Below are 27,421 nucleotides of genomic sequence, written 5' to 3'. Positions count from 1 at the left end.
CACATTCCCAGCCTAGTGCTGCACTTTTGCATGGTAAAACAAAGATCAACCTATTCTGCCTACTGTCTCTTGATACTATTCCACTACACCATATACTTTTCCTGTGTTTCCTCTTAGATATCAGTGCCAGATTATGTAATTTGTTTGCTCCCTCCCTCCCTCTTTCTTTCCTTCCTTCCTTCTTTCATTCCTTCTTTCCTCCCTCCCTCCCTTCCTTCCTTTTTACTGCTGTTACTGGTGCTTGAATCCAAGGCCTGGTTACTGTCCCTGAGCCTTTTTGCTCAAGCCTGATGTTCTACCACTTATGCCACAGCTCCACTTCTAAGCTTTTGGTGTTTTACTGCATATATATATATATATTTTTTTTTAAGTCTCAGCATTTCCTGTTCAGGTTGGCTTCGAACTTTTATCTTCAGGTCTCAGCTTCCTGAGCAGCTAGGATGACAAGTGTAAGCCAGCAGTGCCCAGCAACCAGTTATTTATTTAGAAGTCATGTCATGTCTCTCTGTTTCCAGTCACCATATGAATGGTAAAGTTGAGGATTTTGCTTTGAGCCCTCACGGATGCGAGGAACTGGATACCTGGATTACGTTCTGACTGTTTTCAGGTAACAACCAACTCCAGCTAGTACTGGAAATTTTAGACAAGAAAAAAAAATTATACATGGAAAAAAAAATCTAATTTCATCAAAGAAAGATTCAATAGTATGGCACCACGTTGACAGCTATGAAAATTGTTGATTCCACAAGCAAGGCATCTTCCTTTATTTTCTGTTTTTTGGATGCAGTGTGGCCACTAAGAGGCTTCCAGAAGCTTCTATTTCTTCCTGCATAAGAGCAGGAGGAGGCTGACATCATGTGCCAAGAAAAGGTCTGGCCTGAAAAGCAAATAAAACCAATTTAATCTTTTTTTTTCTGGTTTTTTTTTTTCTTTTTCTTGAAGAGCGCAGATCTTGTCTTTATAAAGCATGGCAGGGGCTGGTGGCTCCTGTCTGTCACCCCAGCTACCGAGGAGGCTGAGGTGTGAGGACCAGAGATCAAAGCCAGCCCCAGCAGGAAAGCGCATGGCTTCCCATCCAGGACGGAATCGCGATTCGACTAAGTGGGACCCCTGCAGGCACCCGTCCAGCCCGCTTTAAAAGAGGGGCGGGACCGGAAGTGACGCGCGGCAGCCGCCGCTTCCGCCCCGCATTCGTTACCCCCGCCGGGAAAACCCAACAACATGGACGCGACGCGGCCGCCCGCGGCGGCGGCGACGACGGCGACGGCGGTGGCAGGGAAGCTGGTGGTGGTGGGCGGCGGCATCGCGGGCGTCACGTGTGCGGAGCAGGTGTGGCGGGCTGGAGGGCGGGCGACTCTGCACGGCTTCCCTCGCCCACTCCCAAGCCCCCCTCCCCCGGAAGCTCGGCGGTCTTGGCGCCGGAAGTCTCAGTACCCCGCCCCCGGGAGCACTTCCGGTGCTGGCCACGCCCCTTCCCTGAGCCTCAGCCCTGGCTTGGCTCAGGCTTTGGCTTAGGCTAGGCTGGGCTCTGTCTGGGTCAGCGTTTGCCTTGGCCTGTTGGGGTCTGGAAGGTTCCATCTCCCTTTTCTTGAAAAACTAAAGCAGGCAGGGTTCAAGCTGTGATGCTAAACATCCTTTTTTTTTTTTTAAAGGACCAAATCCCAGCCCACTTGATCACTTGCCTCCTTGGCTGAACTTAATTCTCAGATGAGCACCAAGTCCTTGTCACGTTATCACTGATGCACCAAGAATCCATGTAGTATGCAGGTCCCAAGCTTTGAACTTCCCGTGTGTGAGGGATTTATTTCATCTAGTAGTGGCTGTGTGTTTGTGTGTGCCGCCCGCCCTGGAGCTTGAACTCAGGGCCTGGGCGCCGCCCCTCTCTGCTTTTGTGCTCAAGGCTGGCGCTCCACCACTTGAGCCACAGCTCCACTTCTGGCTTTTCGGTGGGTCATCGGAGATGAGAGTCTCACGAGCTTGCCTGCCCAGGCTGGCTTTGAACCACCATCCTCAGATCTCAGCCTCCCGAGAAGCTGGGACGACAGGCGGGAGCCACCAGCGCCCTGCTGCATTTTTGTTTGTTCTCGAAGGAGACATGTAGAATGCCAAGGTTGCACCCGGTGGCCTGGCATGGAATCAAATGTCAACAGCATGTTTCTGCCCCATGCTGGACTCAGTATAACAGAAGATGTAAATAAGTCGTTTTTACCAGTATGTGAACTGTTTAAAAATGCCTGCTGAGTTGATAGGGAATGAATTAAAGATGTGATATCTTTTCCCAAAGTATCCTTTTATCTCAGTGTCAAAGAATACATAAAAATTCACTAGGGGCTGGGGATATGGCCTAGTGGCAAGAGTGTTTGTCTCATATACATGAAGCCCTGGGTTCAGTTCCCCAGCACCACATATACAGAAAATGGCCAGAAGCGGCGCTGTGGCTCAAGTGGCAGAGTGCTAGCCTTGAGCAAAAAGAAGCCAGGGACAGCGCTCAGGCCCTGAGTCCAAGCCCCAGGACTGGCAAAAAAAAAACCAAAACAAAACTCACTAGAGCTTCTAAAGGCAGCTTACCATCATCACCCGTGGTGCATAGAATAATTTAAATAATGCCTTTTACTATGACTTTCCTTGTTCAGAAGGCCTTTGTTAAAGGTTTAATATAGACATAATGCTCATTTGTTTTTATCAACATAAGAGTTTAGCGTTACTGAGACAGGTACTTGTGGTTCCCACTTATAATCCTAGCACTCAAGAGGCTGAGGTTTGAGAATCATGTTCAAAGCCAGCCCTAGAAGGAAAGTCCATGAGACTCTTATCGCCCATGAATCACCAGGAAACTGGAAGTGGCGCTGTGGCTCAAGTGGTAGAGCACCAGCCTTGAGCACAAAAGCTCAGGGCCAGCGCCCAGGACCTGAGTTCAAGCCCCAGGGCAGGCACGTGCTTGTGCGTACGTGTGCACACATGTGCACGTACACACACACACAGAGTTGAACATCACTCACTGATGCCCTGTAATAGAAACAAGACCAGAAGAATGTTAAGTGAGGAAAAGTGAATTTCCAGTTTTCATTATTAATAACATTATTAAAATGTGATGGTTCCCCCTATATTATTCTTACAGCAAAACCTGCTATTTTTCACACCTTCTCTCTCTCTCTCTCTCTTTTAAGCTGGCTGTTAATTTTCCATCAGAAGAGATTCTCCTGATCACAGCTTCTCCTGTCATTAAAGCAGTTACAAATTTCAAGCAGGTAAGAACCTTTGTGTCACTCCCTGAGTATTCATTTGAATTTTAATAGACTATTCCACAACTATTAACTTGTGGATTGTTTAGGATAAATGTACTATTTTCTAGCCAACAAGTCATAATTACATAGAATTATAAAAATATATGGGCTGGGAATATGGCTTAGTGGCAGAGTTCTTGCTTTGCAGGCATGAAGCCCTGGGTTTGATTCCTCAACACCACATATATAGAAAATGCCAGAAGTGGTACTATGGCTCAAGTGGCAGAGTGCTAGCCTTGAGCAAAAAGAAGCCAGGGACAATGCTCAGGCCCTGAGTTCAAGCCCCAGGACTGGCAAAAAAATAAAAAAATATATAAACATATGTTATATATACATAGCATGTATTATGTGTTATGTATTGTATAGTATGCTACACATGTATGTTATATTTGCATAAAGTATTTATATATTGTGTATATTATATGCATATGTGTATATTTGTGTTAAATAAATATACAAATTATGTTAAACATTTCATATGCACATGTTACATATATTATATAATACATATATATTATACATTATATGTACACACATATGTTGCATTCCACCATCTTTCTGGACTGCAATGTATTCTTTTTCTCTTGTTTGCCAGTCCTGGGTCTTGAACTCAGGGCCTGAGCAATGTCCCTGGCTTCTTTTTGCTCAGGCTAGCACCCTACCACTTGAGCCACAGCGCCACTTCTGGCTTTTTCTGTGTATGTGGTGCTGAGGAATCGAACCCAGGGCTTCATGCATGCTAGCCAAGCACTCTACTACTAAGCCACCTTCCCAGCCCCTCTATATAATTTGTATGTAATTATATACTTACATATAGACATGTGTGTGCATTTGTGTATTGTATAGAGCATGTCATTTGCAGGGAAATGGATGGAAGTAGAAGAAATCACAGTAAGTGAGGTCAGCCAAGCTCAGAGGCACACACAGCAAATGTTCTTTCTGATCTGTGTGTGGAAATGAGATCTAAAATGCCCTGGGATATGCCAAATTACCCAGAGTTCTAGACCTTCACATACAGTGAGACCCCTCACTGTAATGCAAACCCCTCTGTACATTGCTCCTATAGTAATGCTAAAGTCAATTTAAAAAAGAAATATACAGGTGCCGTTCTTGGCACTGACTATCTCTGGGGAAATGTGGTATCTTCATTCACCTCTACCCATTTACCACGTATGGGATCAGTCCCCATGACTCTCAAGTGAAGGAAGAACTAGTGGCCCCCGGATTCCCAGCTGGGGTTTCCCATGTGTAATTCCCAGGAGCAAATGCAACTGAGGACAAGGCAGAAGGGGCGTGGGAAAAAAAGCCTGGAGAGCTGCAAGGGCCTCTGTGGGGTTCCCATGCCCTGGGAGGCAGGTGCAGGGCGGATCGCACGCCCTCTGCTGGCGAGTTCGGGAACCATGGATGGTTAAGATGCCAAGGAAGGAGAAGAAATGGTGCGAGGTCGAATGGTCACTGGCGGGAAGGACAGTCCAGGAGGATGCTTGGAAAGAAGCCAGCAGCCTGCTGGTGGCTCATGCCTGTCATCCCAGCTGTTATCTCCAATGAACCACCAGGAAGCCAGAAGTGGAGCTGTGGTTCAAAGTACGTGTACACACACACACACACACACACACACACACACACACACACACACACACGTCAGTCCGAGGTGAACGGCCCATTGGCCTGAGCAGGGGACTGGGTCTCTTTGGTTACATGTCTCCAGTGACCTCATCTCACTTTTTTTCCATGACTGAACTACCTGGTGGAGCCTTTCGTTCCTGACCACAGCCACACCGTTGGCTGACATCCTCGTGCCCTGCCCATGAACTAGTAGAAGAACAAATGAAAAGTTATTTCGTGAAGATTCTTGTAGGAATTTTTATATATATATATATATATATATATATATATATATATATATATATATATATATATATAACTCTCTGATCTTACGGCCCAGGTTTCGAAAATACTGGAAGAGTTTGACGTGGAAGAACAGCCCAGTGCCACGCTGGAAAAGCGCTTTCCCAACATCACGATCGTGGAGTCAGCAGTGAAGGAGCTGAAGAGCGAGGAACGCGTGAGTCATTTGTTCTCCTCATTCATTCATTCCCCTCACTACTCTGTACTCCTGAGGAGAGAGAACGGGCGTGGGTCCCACTCGCAGATGCGTTCACAGTGGGTTAGAGCACTGTCTCAGGCCCCCTCAGCTTGACCCCGGGACGCAGGGCTTGTTGCTTTTGTCCTGTGATGTTTTCAGTGGGCAACCACGTTGTGCCCTTGAGTAACACTTGGCTCCTCCTTGGTTGCTGTGTGTGCCCCAGTGTGTCCTCACAGAAGATGGCGGGCGGCACGCGTACAAGAAACTCTGCCTGTGTGCAGGAGCCAAGCCAAAGCTGATCTGCGAGGGAAACCCCTACGTGTTAGGAATCCGGGACACGGACAGCGCGCAGGTAACCTCGGGAGGCCGGGACTAAGGAAGGCACCCCGAAGACTGGTTCTCATCGGGGCTGGGAATGTGGCCTAGTGGTAGAGTGCTCACCTTTGCATACATGAAGCCCTGGGTTCGATTCCTCAGCACCACATATGCAGAAAAATCCGGAAGTGAAGCTGAGGCTCAAGTGGTAGAGTTCTAGCCTTGGGCTCTGAGTTCAAGCCCCAGGACTGGCAAAAAACAAAATAAGACTGGTTCTCATGACCGAGTTGGGGTGAAAGAGTTTCTCCTACAACTTGGAGATGGGGAAGGAAGGGGGGAAAACTGAGAGAAAACCAGGGAAGAGGTAACACAGCGCAAAAAGAACTGTACTCATTACTGACTTCCCTAACTATAACCCCTCTGTACGTCACCACTACAGTAAAAACTAATAAGTCATAAAAATAAAAGGGGGTTTGTATCAGACAGAGTGGGGATGAGATTGATTTTGTTGTTCCCTTATTATTCCCATCTAACACCCAACAGTTTGGGACTATTACCACTTCAGCTTCTTGCTTAAAATGATGTGTACTACTTCAAAAACCGTGTCCTTGTTTTCTCATGCAGCAATTTCAGAAGCGGCTCACTAACGCCAAGAGAATCGTGGTTGTGGGGAACGGTGGTATTGCGCTGGAGTTAGTGTAAGTACTATAAATACTACTGTGCCGTTAATATGAAAGCGGCATTTTCATTGTACCATTGAGCTGTGACTACCTTACTATGCAGTATTCTTATTGTGGTTCCGAGTTTTAAACATTCCTAGTGTAGCTAGGCTGGCCCTATATAGTCCCTTGGTTAAGGTTTTCCCCAATGACGCCATCATTCTACCCAAAGTAGGTGGCATCCCAATTTGTGTGTGTGCAATACTTGGTGTGCAAACCTGACACACCAGATACATGCCCAGGGTGTGTGGTGCGCTCAGCAGGAATGGAGGGTACCTTCTAGAAATAGGACTATTTTTTTTCCCCTTTAATTGCCTTGGTCTTTCTGTAAACTAAATCTTTGTCTTGATGGCTTGGGAATTTCTGAAAGGAAAAAAAACAAAGGGAATGTAAGGTACTAAAGAACTCAGTGAAGATTTTAGTTCGTAACTATGGCTGTTACTGCCCTATTACATCATGTGATGTCAGTATGTTAAAAAAAAAAAGTGTCACCAGCCAGGGACCAGTGGCTCATGCCTGTCATCCCAGCTACTCAGGAGGCTGAGATCTGAGGATCACGGTTCAAAGCCAGCCTGGTCAGAAAGGCCAGGAAACTCTCTCTCCAATGAACCAGCAAAAAGCTGAAAGGGGAGGTATGGCTCAAGTGATTGAGCCCCCTGGCTTATGGGAAAAGCTAACCTAGAGCACCCAGGCCCTGAGCTCAAGCCCTACTCCTAGCATGAAAGAGCAAGGAAACAAACAAGGAAGGAAATGACCTGGAACATTCCTGCCAGGTACGAAGTGGAAGGCTGCGAGATCATTTGGGTCATTAAAGACAAAGCCATTGGCAATACGTTCTTCGACAGCGGAGCAGCCGAATTCTTGACTTCCAAGCTCCGTTCTGGGAAGCCAGAGGCGAAGCTTGTGCAGAAACGAACCAGATACACAACTGAAGGTAAAGAGGGTCCCCACACATTCCTACAAGAAGCTCTTGTCTTTCAACCGTGCACAGAAAAAGAAATCTCAGTAGGAGATGAGACCATGAACCTGGAACTTTTTCACCTCGTACACTCATGCAGTTCAAGTAGGGCAAGTTGAAATAACGTCAATAAGCCAGCCTGTCCATACTGTTACCTACCGATGCTTTAGTTGTGCAAGAAAGACTGTGAGTCCAAACCTCCCATTTAAAGAAAGGTAATCGCTTTTATGCCTGCCAAAATTCCAAATGGGCTTTAACTTTTGGTGCTAAAAAATGGACAAACATAAGGAGTGGAAGTGTGGCTAAAGTGGAAGATTGCCAACCTTGAGCAAAAAAAAAAAAAAAAAAATCCAGGCAAGAGTGCAAGGCACACACACACACATATACACGTAAATTGACACAATTTGACAATTCGCTGATTTTTTGTTTTGTTTTGTTTGGCCAGTCCTGGGCCTTGGACTCAGGGCCTGAGCACCATCCCTGGCTTCTTCCCGCTCAAGGCTAGCACTCTGCCACCTGAGCCACAGCGCCCCTTCTGGCCGTTTTCCATATATGTGGTGCTGGGGAATCGAACCCAGAGCTTCATGTGTAGGAGGCAAGCATTCTTGCCACTAGGCCATATTCCCAGCCCCATTTCGCTGATTTTCTTACCCATCAAATGAGCCTGTGTGATTGAGAACCAACATATGTAGTGTGTGTTTATATGAAACACTTAGCTGAAAGATGGTGCCTTACGTGGCCGTGTCAGAAATATTGAAACAGGCGACACTGATCAAGATTCCTTGGGCTCAAGAACTGGTATGTTGCAACCCCTTTGCACAACTACTTCAAGATTTTTTTTTAAACTTTTTTCATCAAAATAATACCAGATGCCAGTGACTCAACCTGTCCCCCATCTATCTACTCAGGAGACTGAGACCAAAGGATCACAGTTCAAAGCCAGCCCAGGCAGGAAAGTCTGCAAGACTTTTACCTCCAGTTTTAGCTAATAAAAAGCAGGAAGTAGAGCTAGGGGTCAAATGGTAGAGCGCCGGCCTTGAGCAAAAGATCTACAGGCAGCACCCAGACCCTGTGTTCAAGCTCCAGTAACAGCACATGCACACACACGAAGAGAATCATTAAGAGCCTTGCTGGGCATGTGTGCACACGATCATAATGTAGCCCTAATCCTCCAGTTAAGCTTATGTCACTTGAGTTCATTTCTTCAGGGACTGGAAAGAAAGCACACAAGAAAGCCATCGCCGATAATACAGGCAGCGCCCTGGGACCCGACTGGCACGAAGGTCTGGCCCTTAAAGGAACAAGAGAGGTGAGTTTCCCTCACCAGCACGCACATCTAAATACAGCGTCGACCTCCTGAAGCATGCCCAAGATACCCGAGGAATGGCTGGTCACTTCAACCGGGGTGCCAGGGCAATCCAGCCACGGGTGGGTGGGTTCCGGTGCTGTCTCCCCCTGCAGTTCCTCGCCGAGTTCTTTCCAGAAGCCCTGCGGTAAGCAGTATTTAGCTCGTTTACTTGGGCCTTCCAGGGCTCCCGGGACGTGCACATCGAGACGCTGTGCGAGGTGCAGCAGATCTCCCTGCAGGAAGAGTTGCGAGCCACGGGCAAAAAGCCCTTGCCTTTCCCAGGAGCAAAGTGCGCAGACGCAGGTGAGGAGCTGCAGAGGGACAGCAGACCGCCGCTCCCGACCAGGCCAGTGAGTCACGCCTGTCATCACAGCCCGGCCAGAGGCTGCCGGCTGGGCATTCCTGTTCAAAGACAGCCTGGGCAGAAAGATCGGTGCCACGCTGATCTCCAGTGAACAACAACAACAAAAACAAACCCTGAAATTAGAGCTGTGGCTCTAGAACACCAGCCTTGAGGGGTCAAAGCTAAAGGACAAACACCCAGGCCCCGAGTTCAAACCCTAGTACTGGCATACACACATACACACACACACACAATGTGGGAAGCAATCAGCAGTTTAAATTTACTATGCTAAAATGTGTGTGTCCAGATTTGAAGAATGTTTCGAATTGATGGCATTATACCCAAAACAAAATACCCCAAGTTATGCCGGTTACATTAAACTTCTACCCCAAGTATCTTCTATATTATTTATTTGGTTGATCATCAGGCTTGAACTCGGGGCCCAGGCGCTGTCCCTGAGCTCTTCTGCTCAAGGCTGGCGCTCTACCACTTGGAGTCACAGCTCTACTTGCGGTTTTCTGGTGGTTCATTGGAGATCAGAGTCTCATGGACTTTTCTGTCCAGGCTGGCTTTGAACCGCAATCCTCAGGTCTCAGCCTCCTGAGTAGCTGGGATGACAGGTGGGAGCCACCATGCCCGGCTCTTGTACATCATGAAGCGGAATTCTGAAGTCTTCTGCCTTCCTCTGTCCCTGAGCTCCTCTTCGGTCTCCACATTATATGGGTGGGGTTTCCCTTTCCCCTGAACAGATGCGTGGCCCGTGTACGTGGAGCTGACCAATGGGAAGATCTACGGCTGCGACTTCATCATCAGCGCCACCGGCGTCCTTCCCAACACCGAGCCCTTCCTCCGGGGGAACAAGGTGAGGTGGTTGCTCGGGCCCACAGGCTGGGAAGGTGGATCAGCAGTAGAGTGTTCACCTGGCATGGAGGAAGCCCCAGGTTCGATTCCTCAGAGCCACAGATACAGAAAAGGCCAGAAAGTGGCACTGTGGCTCAAGTGACAGAGCGCCAGCCTTGAGCAAAAGGAAGCCAGGGACAGCGCCCAGGCCAGGCCCTGAGTTCAAGCCCCAGGACCGATATAAATTTATGAAGGGATAAATGACTAGAATGTCCTTGTGATTGCTCGTGAGGCCACATGGCTGTTTCCAATGTCTGTGCCCACACTGGACATTGAGCTCAGGACCTCGTGCTCTCTCTCCTGAGCCACACTTCCAGTCTGGCATTTTGCTTTCAGCCTGGCCCCGAACCTTGATCGTCCAGGTCTCAGCCTCCTGGCTAGCTGGGATGACGGTTGTGAGCCACTGGCACTGTGCTCAACCTAAGCTCAGGGAGAACTTGGTGCAGTTTGCCCTAGGAGAAGATGGCGGCCTGAGAGTGGACGAGCGCATGCGCACATCCCTTCCCGACGTCTACGCCGCGGGTGACATCTGCACGGCATCGTGGCCGCCCAGCCCAGTTTGGCAGCAGGTGAGCCCCACGCAGACTCGACAGGGCCAGGGCCAGCTTTCAGCTGGAAGCAGAAAGCTCTGCCTGGATCGGTGTCTGACATGTTCTGGAAACTGGTCGGGTCAGGAGAGCCCATGAGACTCATCTCCAGTGAACCACGACGCTGTGACTCAAGTGGTGGAGCGCCAGCCTTGAGCATAAAGCAGCTCAGGAACAGCGCCCGGGCCCTGAGTTCAAACCCCAGGACTGTCTCAATAATAATAAAATAATAAAGATGATGATGATGATAACGACAACAATAATACTGTTGTGTGTTTCCTCAGATGAGGCTGTGGACCCAGGCAAGGCAGATGGGCTGGTACGCAGCCAAGTGCATCGCTGCGGGCATTCTGGGAGACCCCATTGACATGGATTTCAGCTTCGAGCTCTTTGCACACGTAACCAAGTTTTTCAACTATAAGGTAAAGTCGTTAACCAATCAGCGGCTCTGCTGCATGTAATTCCTATTTCTAATTATTACCCCAACAGTGAATCAGAGGGGGGGAATCGTGTCTCTCTCCAGATTTGGTCCCTGGGGCTTTGAGGGAAAGCAGTAGGTCAGGAAGGAAGCAGATACTTTGCTCCAATTTGATCCAATCCCTCTTCATGATACTTCAAGGCAGGATTTCTTTTCCTTCATCATTTTCGCTCATAGGAAAAACACACAGGACTCAGGGAAGTGAAATCATTGGCCCCTGAGTGAAAGATCTAAGTTCCTTATTAAATCTTGAAACCCAGCCAAGGATGTAATTCCCATTCTCCGCATTTCTGTACTGCTCATTTAGATCTCATGTGCACCAAGTACTTTTCATGTTAAAAAGAGCCGTCGTTAAAATGTTCACTGCTACTTTAATGTTCATGTACATCGTGAGGCAAGCTGTCTGTTTAGAATGGACACTCACTGTCCAAACGCTTTCTTCCCACTGAGCGGCGCCATGTTGAATTCTGATGACTGGTCATGTGACCACACAGCAATAGCACACCATGATTCTCTCTTCTCCCCCCCCACCCCCCCCTCAGGTGGTACTCTTGGGAAAATACAATGCTCAAGGCCTGGGCACAGACCATGAATTACTGCTCCGATGCACGCAGGGCCTGGAGTATGTGAAAGCCGTCCTGCAGAACGGGCGGCTGGTGGGCGCCGTGCTCATTGGGGAAACGGACTTAGAGGAAACATTTGAAAATCTGATTTTAAACCAAATGGATCTGTCGCCCTACGGAGAAGATCTCCTCGATCCCAACATTGACATCGAAGATTATTTTGACTAGCCTGGGGAGTGTCTTGAAGAACCACAGCAAGTCACAAACGAGGAAGAAAATCGCCCACCAGAGCGAGGCAGGTTCTGCTGTCATGACAGCCATCTTGAAGCCATCAATGCAAAACTGATGACTTAGCTGCATAATATTAAAAGGCAACTCAAGATAAAATCAGCTTAAATAATTTATTGGACAATAGCTTGTTCTAATTCTAAAAAACTGACCACTAACGTAAAGAAAGCTTCCATCACCCATTTTTGTTTGCACCTCAAATTTCACTTCAGATTTAGTTCAAGTGAATTTCACTTCACCAAAAAGCACTCAGCACAGATCCACTCGGACTGTGAAGCAGCAGAACCAAGCTTTTTGAAAGCTTTGACTTTTACTGGAGTACCTTGTTAATATTATTCATAATGATGCCTTATTTGTCTTTGAATTATAGCTGTGTTTGATCACCTGACCGTATCTACATTATTCAGTTTCATATGCGACTCACTTGTAGTGATGAGTCTACGTCGGCATCATGTTGCTGTCAGAAGACAGCTGGCCGTCAAGGACTCACGCCTGTAAGCCCAGCTACTCAGGAAGCTGAGATCTAAGGATCACAGTTCAAAGCTAGGCTGGGGCAGAAAAGTTGTGAGACTCTTCTTTCCCATGAACCAGCCAAAAGTCCGAAGTGGCGCTGTGGCTCAAGTGGTAGAGCACTGGCCGTGAGCAGAAAAGCTAAGGGACAGGACCTAAGCTCTGAGTTCAAGTTCCACCACAGGCACCAAAAAATGAAAGATACTTACAGCCAGGGGCCAGGGCGCATGCCTGGAATCCCAACTACTCAGGACGCTGAGATCCAAGAAGCATGGTTTGGAACCATAGGGAGACAGGCAAATCCTCGAGGCGCTTACTTGCCTCTGATGAACCACCAAATGTAAGGCTAGAACTGGGGACATGGCTCACCAGCCATGGGCAAAGTGAAAACATGGAAGGAGCATGTGAGGCTCTGGGTTCGAGACCCAGCAGCAGCTACACACAAGAAGAAAGGTAATTACAAGTTACATCCCAAATAAGAGTCCAGTACGAGATCCGGAGGCGTGAAGGCTGGCGTGAAGGACCTTCCACAGACCTGGGAAGCCGTTCTCAGTATCACAGAGCTAGGATTTATTATTCCCTTTTTCTCATTCTGTAAAATTAAATAAATAACTCAAGATGTCCAGCTCGCAGCAGGTTGAGTCCTCAAACCTGCAGAGACGTTCTGTGGAAGAGCACTATGGGGATGACCCCAGCCGGGGTGGGGGGGGGCCCGCCCACACCCACACCCTCCTTCCCACGGGAATGTCCAACTTGGGCACCTCAGCCGTCATCCAGTTTCCTTTTCTTGGCCCCCGTGCTCTTAGAAGCAGACTGCTGAAGCTTGTGTGCTGGCGACTTCTGGAAGCTTCCTGAAGTCTTTTCCCCCATTTCACCAGCGCGTTCTGACAGACAAGTTTTTGATGACTCCGCCTATAAGAAAATACCAAACACTGGGTATTGTGTATATGCCTACCTGATCTAGGGAAGGGAAAGAAAAACGAGGGTGTAAGATATCACAAGAAATGTACTCACTGCCTTATTATGTAACTGTACCCCTTTTGCACAACACCTTGTCAACAAAATTTAATTAAAAAAAAAGAAAATGCCAAGACAAGTCAAGTATCCGCTTACAAATCCAGCTCTTGGGGTTTCTCCTGAGAGGAATGATCTCGTAATACTCCTGAAGTCGGGTGTTTGTTGGGGGAGGGGGCACTGGATTTCTACGCAAGAATGAGGCTGCCAGGAACCCCCAAATCCACAATGTCCAGCACCCATGCAGAACAAAGCAGTTTCAAATTATCATCTGCACGGTGTTACATGCTGGTGTTTGCAGCTGGACAAAGCTTTCTTTTTTATTTCAATTTTTTGTTACTGTAATGGTGATGGACAGAGGGGTGACAGTTCCTTAAGTCAGTGCATTTCTTTTTGGACCATGTCTCCCCTTCCCTCGCTCTCTCCCAGTTTTCCCCTCCCGTCCCCACCCACGAGTTGTCGAGTTCATTTTCCACATTGTGTCCAGTGAGGACCAGGGCTGCCTTCGTTCACCCTCTGTCCCCCCATGTCTGTGCCCCCCTCACCCTCCCAAAGACATAAACTTACATACAAGACAAAAAGAAAACAAAAACAGCAACAAATAAACCTCTTGTTTCCATTTCCTGGAGTTCATTTGGATCAATATTATTGGATATGATCAGAGGCGCCGAGGCCTTGCGCCTTTGTGTTCCTCTCATAAGAGCAGGCACTGTCAAAGGAATCCATGCTGGGCACCGGTGGCTCACGCCTGTCGTCCTAGCTACTCTGGAGGACGAGATCTGAGGATCACGGTTTGAAGCCAGCCCAGGCAGATAAGTCCCCGTGAGACTTATCTTCAATGAACACACTCCAACACCAGAAGTGGTGCTGTGGCTCAAAGCGGTAGAGTGCCAGCCTTGAGCAAAAGAGCCTAGGCCCTGAGTTCAAGCCCCACGATGGATGGATGGATGGACCATAGATGAGATAGATGATAGAGATAGATAAAAGGAATCCTACGAGGTAGGCGACTCTAGGTCTCCATCAAGCTAGTCCAAATCCTTAATTTCAAACTAAGAACCCACATAAAAATAAAATCACCCGGCCTCTGTCTTGGGTTATCTGAATGGCGGCCAGAAGCCCAGAGGCACAGGCGCTGTGTTACACGCACGGAAAGGAGTGTTAGGTGGTCCGTTACCCTGAGGCAGCCGGCTGAGGCCTTCACTGGCATGGCGATGACGTGGGCCTTGCTGCTCAGAAGATTCGCTTTCGGGCCCACTTTCAAATACGCGATGGTGGCGTATGCGGTGAAGCTGTAGTCCTCCCTTCACAAGCAGAAAACAGTCAGAAAGCCAGCCAGACAACCCGCCCATGGAAGAGAATAAACACTCAGGCCCACCAGGACTGGTGGCTCCCGCCTCTCATCCCAGCTTCTCAGGAGGCTGAGATCTGAGGATCGAGGTTCAAAGCCAGCCCGGGCAGGAAAGTCGGTGAGACTCATCTCCAAGGAACCACCAGGAAACCAGAAGTGGAGCTGTGGCTCAAGTGGTAGAGCGCCCCTTTGGATTATGATGATGATGACTGGCAGTACTGGAGGTCGAACTCAGATTTCACACTTGCTAGACAGGTGCTCAACCATTTGAATCACGCCCCCAACCCCTTTCTGCTTTAGCTGTTTTTCAGAGAGTGTTGTGCTATTTTACTTGGTGCAGATCTCAAAATTGTAACACTCCTACCTGTGCCTCCAGTGTAGCCGGGATTATAGCTGGGCAATACCCCTCCCTGCCTTATTAGTTGAGATAGAGTTTCTTAATTCCCCCAGTCTGGCCTCAAACAATAATCCTTCCCAGCTCTGCCTCCTGACAGGCTGAGAATCTAGGTCTGAACCACCATGTCCACTTTAAAGCATTGATTTCATCCTTGTTCAGGTAAGTTTTCATTTTTGAGTATGTTTGATCATGACACATCATAATACATAGCAACAGAAGCATCCGAATTCTACATTAACAAAATGTAGGAATTTGTGCTAAGAATGTTTTATTGGTAGGATTTACTATGAAAAGATTTTATACACTGATTTTATTTGAGGGGGGGTGTTTTATAGACAAATCAGAGTAAAGTTTTGTCCTTTTTTTTGATGTATGGTGATTCACTAAAGCTTCTATTTCTTAACTCATTTTCTATTGTATTTAAAGACTGACATGAAATAAGTAGGAGGCTAGAGTCTCAATTAATTATACAACAGGAGACAGTCGTGTGTGTGTGTGTGTGTGTGTGTCAGTTCTGGGGCTTGAACTCAGGGCCTGGGCGCTGTCCCTGAGCTTTCTGGCTCCATGCTGGCGCTCTACCACTTGAGCCACAGCTCCACTTCCAGCTTTCTGGTGGTTCATTGGAGATCAGAGTGTCATGGACTTTCCTGCCCAGGCTGGTCTCGAACCGTGATCCCCGGCTCCCAGCGCATGCGCACAGGCGCCACAGGGGAAGCGCTGCGTGCAGGCCTTACCTGAGGTAGTGTTGCAGAAGCAGGTGTGCGATGATCTTCTCCAGCTCTTCCCGCGGGAGCGTGGGCGCCACGACGCCGGGCACTCTCAGCTTCGCGGGGCCTTTTCCCACCCATGAGTCCAGCAGCTTCAGGGGGGTGAGCTTCTCACCCAGCTCCTCCGCCTGCCTCAGGATTCTTACCAGCTCTCTGCCGTGCTCCGCCACGTTCCTCTCTTCTAGGGCTGCGGGGGAGGGCACGGGACAAGGCCAGGGTGTGGATACACTAGCATGAACTCACCAGCAGCTTGGGTGTCTGTGTGTGTGTGCTAGTACCACGCCTTGAACCCAGGGCCTCACGTTCTTCCTTGGCTTTTTCGCTCAAGACTGGCGCTCTACCACTTGAGCCATACCTCCGTTTGCTGCTTTTTGGTGGTTCCCTGGAGACAAGAGTCTCAGGGACTTTTCTTTCCTCACTGGCTTTGAACCACCAATTTGAGATCGCAGCCTCCTGAGTAGCTAGGAGTAAAGGCGTGAGCCACCAGCGCCCAGCGTACAGTACATAATTGATTCGTACCAGCTTGGAGCACCTATTGTTTACATATTGTAATATACACGAACACATACACTATATGTAGTCGTTATAAAATATCCATATAGTACATCTATCTGTATGCAATGCCGACTTATATAGCATGGATAATATTTGTGGGTCTCCTGCCTCTCCCCGTGAAGTCCCAGCTGTTCACAAGGCACAACACTGACCGATGTCTTTACAGCAGTTGTCACACATCTTGTCACACGCATCCGAGTTCCACACCTCATCAAAATGCTGAGCGATGCACACGCGGCGACACCTGTGATCACGTGACAAGACACCCAGTCTGAGCGGATCCATCCTCTCCAAGTATGCAGCTGGTGGCTCCCGCCTGTCGTCCCAGCTCCTCAGGAGGCTGAGATCTGAGGATCGCGGTTCAAAGCCAGCCAGGGCAGAAACAGCCATGTGATTGTTACTCTCCAATGAACCACCAGAAAGCTGGAAATGGAGCTGTGGCTCAAGCGGTAGAGCGCCAGCCCGGAGCAAAGCTAAGCCCAGTGAAAGTACAAGGTCCTGAGTTCAAATCTCAGCAGTGGTACCAAAAAAAAAGAAAGCACAGCAAGTGAAGACGTGCGGCTTACGTGCTTATGTTGAGGCAGTAGGCCACCATCTCATACAACTTCTGCTGCCCCACGTTCTCCATGACCACCATGGAACTTATTCGGAATATGTCCCCAAACCCGAAGTACAGGATGCAGTCAGCTCTGCGGTCATCTCGACCTGTGGTAGAATAAAGCTTGACACTGCCTAATTACCTCAGTAAACGGTCATGGGGGGCCTTGAGCAGAAGAGCTCAGGGACAGCGCCCAGGGCCTGAGTTCAAGCCCCACAACCAACAACAAAAATAATGATTAGGAAATTAGCAACGATCAGCTTGATTCAACTGAAAAAGAAAACTGTCCGAGCCCAGGTGTTGGAGGCTCCTGCTACTGTCATCCCAGCTACTCAGGACGCTGAGAGCTGAGGATCGCGGTTCAAAGCCAACCCAGGGCAGGAAAGTCCATGAGACTCTTAGCTCCAATGAGCCAGCAAAAAGCCACAAGTGGAGCTGTGGCTCAAGTGGTAGAGCGCCAGCCTTGAGCCAATGAGCTCAGGGACAGCGCCCAGACCCTGAGTTCGAGTCTCAGGACCACCACCAACAACCACATAAGAACTGTCGATTAGAGTTCTCCATACCTGCTCGTCCACTCTCCTGGTAATAATTCTCCATGGATTTGCTCATTGAGTGATGAATCACAAACCTCACATCCGGCTTATCAATCCCCATACCGAATGCCACTGTGGCCACGACCACCTGCAAGGTGTGCATGTGTTAGTTGTCCCTGAGGTCGCGTGCAAATGCCTTTACACACTTTAGGGGGAGACCGGTTCACCTGGAGTTGGTTGGCCGCCCATCTCGTGTGGACCTTGGTCTTTTCCTCTGCCTCCATGTTGGCATGGTATGTACCTGCGCGGATTCCCAACTTGTGCAAACTAATGGTGAGTTGTTCAGAGTCCTTCTGAGAGAAACAGTACACGATTCCTACAGGGAGATAGGACCGGCGTGAGCTCGCCGATGCACAATGTCCCAGGAAGATGATTTACATACTCTGCGACATGACACCATGAATACAAGGCCCAGGAGGAGGAAAAAAAGAGCATTCTGAAAAATTCTAAGACCCTATGCAGGGGCTGGGAATATGGCCTAGTGGCAAGAGCGCTTGCCTCCTACACATGAAGCTCTCGGTTCGATTCCCCAGCACCACATATATGGAAAACGGCCAAAAGGGGCGCTGTGGCTCAGGTGGCAGAGTGCTAGCCTTGAGCGGGAAGAAGCCAGGGACAGTGCTCAGGCCCTGAGTCCAAGCCCAGGACTGGCCAAAAAAAAAAAAAAAAGACCCTATGCATAGCTTGACAGGGGTAATACAGTTTTACTTTTCTCATCTTTTATTTTTTGTGTCAGTTCTGAGAGGCCTTGAACTCAGAGCTTGGTACTGTTCTCTGAGCTTTTAATTTTTTGCTCGAGGCTGGCGCTCTACCACTTGAACCACAGCTCCACTTTTAGCCTTTTTTTTGGTGGTTTATTGGAGATTAATAGTGGCGTGGGTCATGTGGTTCATGCCTGTAATCCCAGCTACTTAGAAGGTGGAGATCTAAGGATCTCACAGTTTGAAGCCAACCTGGATAGACAAATGCAAGAGACTCTTCAGCTTAAATGGTAGGATACCAGCCTTGACCAAAAAGCTCAGGGTCAAAGCCCAGGCCCTGAGTTCAAACCCCAGGACAAGCAAACAAAAAAATAAGGCAAGGAAAGAAGCAAAGAAGGAAGGGCCAGAGGGGAGGAAAGAGGAGAGGAAGAAATTTAAAATAAATCAAGCGAAAGCGTGAGGCAATTCCTTAACTCCTAGTTCTGACTTGAAGAAATGTCACCTCGCGTTTTTAAGCTCCCCAAGTAAATTGATGTTACCACAACGAAACGTTTAGACCTGCCACAAGTTTCTACTTTCAGGCATTGTCAATTCCATCAATATAATGCTCAGAGTGTTATTCTTTCTAGAAGGTTCTTTCTCAGTCCCCAAGACTGGCTTCATTTTTTTTTTAACGTTACCTGATTGTCCTTTGTATCTGCCATTAATGAGCTTTACAATGTCCTCAATGAAATCCTCTGTGTTTGAGGGTTTCTGACGAACCTGTAAAAGAACACATCTTAGGGTCTTAGTCAAACAGAGGGTCACACCTGTCACCCCAGCTACTCCAAAGGCTGAGCTCGGAGGATTGAGGTTCAAAGCCAGCCTGGGCAGGAAAGCCCATGAGACTCTTTATCTCCAGTGAACCACCAGAAAGCCGGAAGTGGAGCTGTGGCTCAAGTAGTAGAGCACCAGCCTTGAGTGAAAGAGCTCAGGGACAGCGCTCAGGCCCTGAGTTCAAATCCCATGACTGACAAAGAATCATCATCACCATCAGCATCAAATAATAAGCTGACTTGGAAGTCCCATACCTCATAATAAAGATTTGGACGATTAAACGAGGCGGTGAAAGTCAAGCAGTTTTGGACACACAGGATTTTCTGCGCGTCCTTCAACACGTGCTGCGTGGCGGTGGCGGTCAGACCCATCAGCGAGGTGTTGGGGAACTGGCGTTTCAGGATGCCCAGGGCCTTGTAATCTGAAACAGGCAAACAAGGCAGCCCCGGTCGGCCATTCCCCGTGGATTAGGTGACGCCCAGAACCCTGTGGCTCATCTAGGACTCCAATCACACCAGCAGTGGCTTCGAGGGTCAACTTGCAAGCGCTGCCGACTCTTCTAGAACAGACAGGGCTTCATGGTACTTTGCTTCCAACAAAAACTGTTGGGAGATCAAGCAGGACCTCAAATCGTGCCAAGCTGTGGTGCTCACACCTAGAATCCCAGTTACAGGAGGCTGAGATTGAAGGATCGCAGAAGTGATCTCTCTCTCTTTCACACACACACACACACACACACACGTGCACACACACGCACCTGTTCTTGGTAGGCAGGCCCTGTAGTGCATGCCTATAAATCCCAGTTTCTTGGGAAGTGGAAGTTAGGAGATTACAATCCAAGGCCAGCTTGGGCAAAAGCACGAGACCCTATCTCCAAGAAATATCCTAAAAGCTAAGCAACCAATGGCATGAGTCAAGTAGAACACTCCGTAACACGCTCAAGGCCTTGAGTTCAATCCCTGGTGCCACCAGAAGAAAAAAATGAAAGGCATTTGGGGAGGACACCCAGCAGACCCATAAGGAAGGCAAACAAAGAGTGATTGCCAAGGTGTAGGGTTTGAACTCAGGGCCTCGAATTCATTCAGCTTTCCTGCCCTCCTCTGGTGCTCTGCCACTTGAGCCATGCCTCCAGTTGAGTATTTTGCTGGTTCATTGGAGATCAGAAAGTCTCCAAGGTATTTCTGCCTCGGCTGCCTCCGACAATCCTCCCGATCTGTCACCAAGTACCCTCAGGCTTGCCAACACCACAGGTTCAAGGCCCCCAGGACCTACCAGGTCTGAAGTCGTGCCCCCACTGGCTACAGCAGTGAACCTCGTCTACGGCAATGCGTGTGAATCTCTTGGCCTCATAGGCCTTCTCCAGTCTGGACATGAACATCTTGCTCTTGGCGATTTTCTCCGGCGTCACGTAAATCAGCTTTAACTTGGAGTTTTTATTGACCATCTCAGCGTGAACCCATTTGACGTGTTCCTGGTGAAGAGGCAAGCAAACACCACGAGAGGAAAACGCAGGCTGGTAGAGAGCAGTTAAGTTATTCAGTGAAAACCAGAGAGCAACAGCCCGAGGCTCACCTAGAAACAGATGTGGGGTTCATCAAGGCAAAAACCCACGCCCCTGTAGTAAGCTGTAGTAAGTATCGACTTACAGCCAAATTACTGAAAGCAAAATTATCTCACTTGGCTCCCCCCCGCAAAAAAAAAGAATGTGAAAAGATTGTCCAGTTAAAAAAAAAACATATATATTGCCGGGCTCCATGGCTGACATCTGTAATCCCAGCTACTCAAGATGCTACAATCAGGAAGCTACCAAACACAGAGAGATGCAAGATCTACCCAGGACAAAAAAAAAAAAAGTTCTCAAGAGTCATGTACCCAGCTACAGCAGGACGGACAAACAGGGGAATCGAGTTTCAGGTTGGCCAGGGCAGGAACTGAGACCCCACTTCAAAACTAACCACAAGAAGCTAGAAGCCAGTGGCTGAGCACCCAAGCTCTGAGTTCAAGCCCCAAGACTGGTACAAAAAAAAAAAATTTGCACCCACTAGTGGCTCACACCTGTCATCCTAGCTACTTAGGAGGCTGAGATTTGAGGATCGAGGTTCAAAGCCAGCCAGGGCAGTAAAGTCCTATGAGACTCTTAGCTCCAGTGAACCACTAGAAAAGCAGAAATGCCGCTCTGGCTCATGCACCAGCCTTGAGCAACAAAGCTAAAGGATAATGCCTAGGTCCTGAGTTCAAGTCCTAAGACTGGAACAAAGAGGGAGTGGAAGAAAAAAAGAGAGGCAGGAAGGTGGGGCCTGGAATTCTAGCTGAGACCTAGAAAATTGGTAGTTAGAAGCCAGCCTGGGCAGAAAAGTCTCACAAGACCCTCATCTGCAATTAACCAGCAAAATGCTGGACTGGTGTCATGTCTCAAGTGGTAAAGCGCCAGCCTTGCAAGCAGCAAATTGAGCTCCAGGTCGACTTAAACCCCAATACTGTCAAAAAGGTTATGGTGTAGATAATACACCTTGTATTATACTTGGGGTTGATAGATCCACGGGTCCTTTGATCTTTTTGTGTGTGTGTGTATATGTGGGGCTTTTTTTGTAGTAGTAGTCCTGGGGCTTGAACTCAGGGCCTGGGCACTATCTCTAAGCTTTTGTGCTCAAAGCTAACATTTCTACCACTTGAGCCACAGTGCTACTTCCAAGTTTTCTGGCGATTCACTGGTGATAAGAGTCTCACAGACTTTCCTGCCCAGACTGGCTTTGAACTGGGATCCTCAGATCTCAGCCTCCTGAGTAGCTGGGATGACAGGCATCAGCCACGGCACCCTGCTTTTCTGATTTCGTTTTCTGTCTCCCTGTTCAAACAATCACTTGCTAAGCAAACCAGGCCAGTTTTCTTGGAGCTTTCCACACCTGGCTTTTCCTGCTCGCGGGGCTGGGAGGTCGCTGAACTTGTTCCCTGAGTTAGATCTGAACACCTGATTGCCTCCTCTTTTGTAACCGTGAACCTGCCGTCATACCCTCATGAAACTCCTGACACCTCATCCTGTCATGTTCCCAGCTAGTTCAAGTTCCCTGAGGAGACATGGGCCCCACCTGCCAGCTTCTCCTCCATTAACTTTACTAAGTCAGCAGTGATCATGACTGCCCACCTTAGAAGCATAATTTCCAGAGAGAGCAAAACAGTGGCACTGTGGCTCGAGTGGTAGAGCGCCAGCTTTGAGCAAAAACACTCAGGGACGGCACCCAAACCCCGGGGTTCAAGACCCAAGACTGGCACCAAACAACAACAACAGAACCAGTAAAGCCATTCTAAGCTCATCTGGCATAATGCACAGAGAGAGCAGTTTCGAATTTTAAAGGCAACTCAACCATAGCTGTGTCTCCTACAGCAGTGAAGAGCTTAAAGTAAGAAAAGAATAATCCACAGACATCTACCTTAGGACTAGAAGCATTTAACATGGCGGCTGACACTCCCAATTGTTTTAAAACCATTAACTGGTCCTCCATCAGTGAGATCAATGGGCAAATTACAAGTGTAAAACCTAAAAGAGAAAAATCAAAATCGAATTTAAAGCCGGGCACCAGTGGCTCGCGCCTGTCATCCCAGCTCCTCAGGATGCTGAGATCTGAGGATGACAGTTCAAAGCCAACCTGGGCCAGAAAGCCCGTGAGACTTTTATCTATAATGAACCAGGAAAAAGCCAGAAGTGGAGCTATGGCTCAAGTGGTACAGCACTAGCCTTGAGCACAAAATCTCAGGGACAGTGCTTAGGTCCTGAGTTCAAGTCCCGGCACAGGGACCATGTATATTTATATATTTAGAGAAATCACTTCAATGGAAGATCTTGGTACATACCCTCTGAACACAACGCAGGTAACTGGTAACATAAACTCTTTCCTCCTCCGGTAGGCATAAGAAGAAATATTTCCTTCCCAGCCATTGTGACATTAATTGTTTCAAGCTGAAGGGGTCGGAATTTTTGCAGTTTAAACACGTTTTTCAGGACATCTTGAACTTTACTCGACCAAGGAAAATCTAGAAAGCAAAAATCAGAAAGATGAGGATGATAAGCAAGGAGCAACTGATTTTCCAATATACACGAGCCCAATCCGAGTAAGACCTGTAATCGTTTATAATCAGGATGCTGAAATGATTGTCACGTACTCAGCTATCAGAGCAACATCAAATGAGTTGAAATGGCATTAGAAGCTGAGCCCTGGTGGTTCACACCTGTCATCCCAGCTGCTCAGGAGGTTGAGATCGGAGGATCACGGTTCAAAGCCAGCCCAGGCAGGAAAGTCCGTGAGACTCTTTTCTCCGATAAACTCCCAGAAAGTGGCTGTGGCTCAAGTGGTAGAGCGCCAGCCTTGAGCACAAAGAGGCTCAGGGACAGCACCCAGGCCCTGAGTTCAAGCCCCAGGACTAGCAAAAAAAAAAAAAAAAAAAAAAAAAAAAAGAAAGATAAAGAGACCAAACCTTCTTTATTCCACTCAGCGGGGGCGGATTCGCATTCGCTACTTGCTCTTGCCTCGGAATCCTGGAAACACTGTTTTATCTTCTTGGTTAGGACGGATTTTTTCTGCAGAAGTTCTTGCTGCCTCTCCGTCAGTTCTTGGATTTGCAGGTCGATTGCATGGAGCTCGCTGGTCACAGAGTCCAGTTCTTCGGTCAGAGCTGAGGGACAGGAGAGAAGCAGGGACTTAATCAGTGCCATGTTCTTTAGATGATAGAACATTGGGTGATCACCATGTGTGCGTGTGTCTGTGTGTGTGTGTGTGTGTGTGTGTGTGTGTCTTATGGCTTGACCTCAGGGGCTAGGTTGTTCCTAAATGTTTGTGCTCAAGACTGGCGCTCGACCACTTGAGCCACAGCTCCACTTCCGGTTTTCTGGTGGTTCACTGGAGATTAGAGTCTCCTGGACTTTCCAGCCCAGGCTGGCTTTGAACCATGATCCTCAGCTCTCAGCCTCCTGAGCAGCTGGGATGACAGGCGTGAGCCACCGGCACCTAACCTAGTTAAATGCTAAGTGTTGTGTATATTTTACCACCGTGAAAAAGCAGCAAAAGCCTGTCATTTCTAGAATCAGAATTTTTAACCCCAAACCTTTTCTTTTTTAAATCAAAGCATTCAATTTGAAAGAGGAACAGAACAAACTACAAAGAGAAATTATGTCCACTAACCTGAAAGGGACGCCATTCTACAATGGCGTTGGAGATCAAATTTCTTTCTAAGAAATGGAAAGAAAAAGAAAAAGGTGATAATTTAAAAAACAACAACCACCAAACAATATTATTTCAGTTAGGAATAGATCTGATGACAACAGGGACTAGCATCCCCATAACCACAGGAAAAATAAACAAAAACAAAAATAAACAAAAACTGGGTGCTGGTGGCTCATGCCTGTCAACCCAGCTACTCAAGAGGCTGAGATCTGAGGATCACAGTTCAAAGCCAGCCTGCGCAGGAAAGTCTGTGAGACTCTTATCTCCAGGGAACCACCAGAAAACCAGAAGTGCAGCTGTGGCTCAAGTGGAAGAGCACTAGCCTTGAGCGAAAGAGCTCAGGGACAACACTCAGGCCCCAAGTTCAAGCCCTAGGACAGACAAAACAAAATGAACACTTCTGATAATACTCAGTCATTGATAACCCATCGCATCTAAGCACATACATGTACACACACACACAATTTAATGAAACTACAAATTTTAAAAACTAAACCAGACGCCAGTGACTCACACCTGTAATCTGCACTACTTAGGAAGCTAAGCTGTGGTACCAAGTTCAAAGCCAGCCCAGACAGATAAATCTGAGAGACTCTTATCTCCAGTGAACAACCAAACTACAGAAGAGGAGGCAATGCTCAAGTGATAGAGCCTGGAGTGAAAAAAATAAAATAAAAAGAGTGGGGTGGTCCTGAGTTCAAACCCCAACACACACACACACACACACACACACACACACACACACGTGTGTGCGCACACATACACAGAGACTCAAAAACTTAGAAAGGAAATGATAAATTGCAATGCTCTTTCAAAACCACAATAGTGTTTTTGAGAAATCCTCTAGATTTTGGAAAAGTGTGTGAAGTCACATAAACACCTATTTAACAAGAACAAGAGCACTAGGAATGTGGCTTAGTGGTAGAGCGCTTGCCTCCCATGCATGAAGCCCTGGGTTCGACTCCTCAGTACCACATACACAGAAAAAGCTGGAAGTGGCGCTGTGGCTCAAGTGGCAGAGTGCTAGCCTTGAGCAAAGGAAACTCAAGGACAGTGCTCAGGCCCTGAGTTCAAGCCCCAGGAGTGGCAAAAAAAAAAAAGAAAAAATTTAGAGCAACAATGCTTAAGATCATCCAGCTACAAAGAAAGAGCAAATATTAAAAATTCCATTAGAATACTGTGACCCCATGAAAAGTGGACGGCCTGCTCTGTCAGCTATTTTCTTTACTTAAAAACCTGGGAAGCCATTGTCTGGCTTATAAATAACAAGTGAGATAAACTCTAATGAACCAATAGAAGTGAGAGACAAGAACTGAGTAAGGCATTTCATCAGTTGTCGAGCACTGGCTTTAATAAGTATTTTTGTTTGTTTTGGGCTTGTTATTTGAGTGTGTTTGTGTGTGTGTGTGTGTGTGTGTGTGTGTGTGTGTGTGTGTGCGCGCCGGTCCTGGGGCTTGAACTCAGGCCTGAGCTCTCTCACTTGACTCTTTACTCAAGGTTAGCACTCTACCACTTGAGCCACAGCTCCACTTCTGGCTTTTTGGATAGTTTACTGGAGATAAGAGTCTCATGGCTTTTCCTTCCCTAGCTGGCTTCGAACCCTGACCATCAGATCTCAGCCTCCTGAATAGCCAGGATTACAGGACTGGGCACCAGGACCCTGCCCCCTCCCCGATTTGTTTACCTGACACTTTTGATTATGTGGCTCTTCCTCAAAGTACCCAATTTATCGATCGGAAGCTTTCTCCACAGAAGACGCATTCAGGAACCTTGAGGCTGCAGAGACAGCTGTTCTGTCAGAAATCGACACCAGCAAATAATAATAATAATAATAATAATCCTGAGTGACAGCAGTCCTGGGGGAAAGGGGGACAAGAAGCCACTGAGAACATGGGCAAGTGCTCCCTGCCCTGACATCTGCCTTGTGACCCCACACCAACCCCTGAACCCCTAACTAGGCCCCGAATGCAGGGACCACACATCGGACCCCTGAAACCCTACTTAGGCCCCGAATGCAGTGATCACACATCAGACCTCCGAACCCCTACCTAGGTCCCGGATGCAGTGACCACACATCAGACCCCTGAACCCTTTACTTAGGCCCCGAATACAGTGATCACACATCAGACCCCTGAACCCCTTCCTAGGCCCCGAATGCAGTGACCACACACCAGACCCCTGAACCTCTTCCTAGGCCCCGAATGCAGTGATCACACATCAGACCCCCGAACCCCTACTTAGGTCCTGAATGCAGTGACCACACATCAGACCCCTGAACCGCTTACTTAGGCCCCAAATGCAGTGATCACACATCAGACCCCTGAACCTCTTCCTAGGCCCCGAATGCAGTGACCACACATCAGACCCCTGAACCTCTTCCTAGGCCCCGAATGCAGTGATCACACATCAGACCCCTGAACCTCTTCCTAGGCCCCGAATGCAGTGACCACACATCAGACCCCTGAACCCCTTCCTAGGCCCCGAATGCAGTGACCACACATCAGACCCCTGAACCTCTTCCTAGGCCCCGAATGCAGTGATCACACATCAGACCCCTGAACCGCTTACATAGGCCCCGAATGCAGTGATCACACATCAGACCCCCGAACCTCTTCCTAGGCCCCGAATGCAGTGACCACACATCAGACCCCTGAACCCCTTCCTAGGCCCCGAATGCAGTGACCACGCACCAGACCCCTGAACCTCTTCCTAGGCCCCGAATGCAGTGATTACACATCAGACCCCCGAACCTCTTCCTAGGCCCCGAATGCAGTGATCACACATCAGACCCCCGAACCTCTTCCTAGGCCCCGAATGCAGTGATCACACATCAGACCCCTGAACCCCTTCCTAGGCCCCGAATGCAGTGACCACGCACCAGACCCCTGAACCTCTTCCTAGGCCCCGAAGGCAGTGATCACACATCAGACCCCCGAACCCCTTACTTAGGCCCCAAATGCAGTGATCACACATCAGACCCCTGAACCTCTTCCTAGGCCCCGAATGCAGTGCCCACACATCCGACCCTTGAATCCCT

General features: G+C 48.3%; 2 protein-coding genes across 2 annotated transcripts; one reads left to right on the top strand and one right to left on the bottom strand.

The window, feature by feature from the left end:
• Nucleotides 1-1,172: 1,172 nt before the first annotated feature.
• On the top strand, nucleotides 1,173-12,373 carry Pyroxd1 (pyridine nucleotide-disulphide oxidoreductase domain 1). The gene is made up of 12 exons (XM_048335178.1): nucleotides 1,173-1,329; nucleotides 3,168-3,248; nucleotides 5,230-5,349; nucleotides 5,594-5,722; nucleotides 6,310-6,383; nucleotides 7,178-7,338; nucleotides 8,571-8,671; nucleotides 8,893-9,013; nucleotides 9,803-9,915; nucleotides 10,400-10,522; nucleotides 10,825-10,962; nucleotides 11,561-12,373. The coding sequence occupies exons 1-12, from the start codon at nucleotides 1,222-1,224 to the stop codon at nucleotides 11,807-11,809; spliced, it is 1,518 nt and encodes a 505-aa protein (XP_048191135.1). The 5' UTR covers nucleotides 1,173-1,221; the 3' UTR covers nucleotides 11,810-12,373.
• Nucleotides 12,374-12,966: 593 nt separating this feature from the next.
• On the bottom strand, nucleotides 12,967-26,114 carry Recql (RecQ like helicase). Its single transcript, XM_048335215.1, has 15 exons — nucleotides 26,069-26,114; nucleotides 24,343-24,389; nucleotides 23,639-23,836; nucleotides 23,018-23,197; nucleotides 22,597-22,703; nucleotides 20,441-20,639; nucleotides 19,423-19,589; nucleotides 19,033-19,114; nucleotides 17,819-17,967; nucleotides 17,622-17,739; nucleotides 17,027-17,165; nucleotides 16,613-16,704; nucleotides 15,873-16,092; nucleotides 14,568-14,694; nucleotides 12,967-13,291 (listed from the first exon to the last, which is right to left on the bottom strand). The coding sequence occupies exons 2-15, from the start codon at nucleotides 24,356-24,358 to the stop codon at nucleotides 13,142-13,144; spliced, it is 1,944 nt and encodes a 647-aa protein (XP_048191172.1). The 5' UTR covers nucleotides 24,359-24,389; nucleotides 26,069-26,114; the 3' UTR covers nucleotides 12,967-13,141.
• Between the last annotated feature and the right edge of the window lie 1,307 nt (nucleotides 26,115-27,421).

This window comes from Perognathus longimembris, chromosome 27 (assembly GCF_023159225.1).
Source record: "Perognathus longimembris pacificus isolate PPM17 chromosome 27, ASM2315922v1, whole genome shotgun sequence".
Taxonomy (NCBI): domain Eukaryota; kingdom Metazoa; phylum Chordata; class Mammalia; order Rodentia; family Heteromyidae; genus Perognathus; species Perognathus longimembris.
The sequence above is the reverse complement of the archived record's forward strand: the minus strand, read 5'-3'. Positions and strand labels throughout refer to the sequence as shown.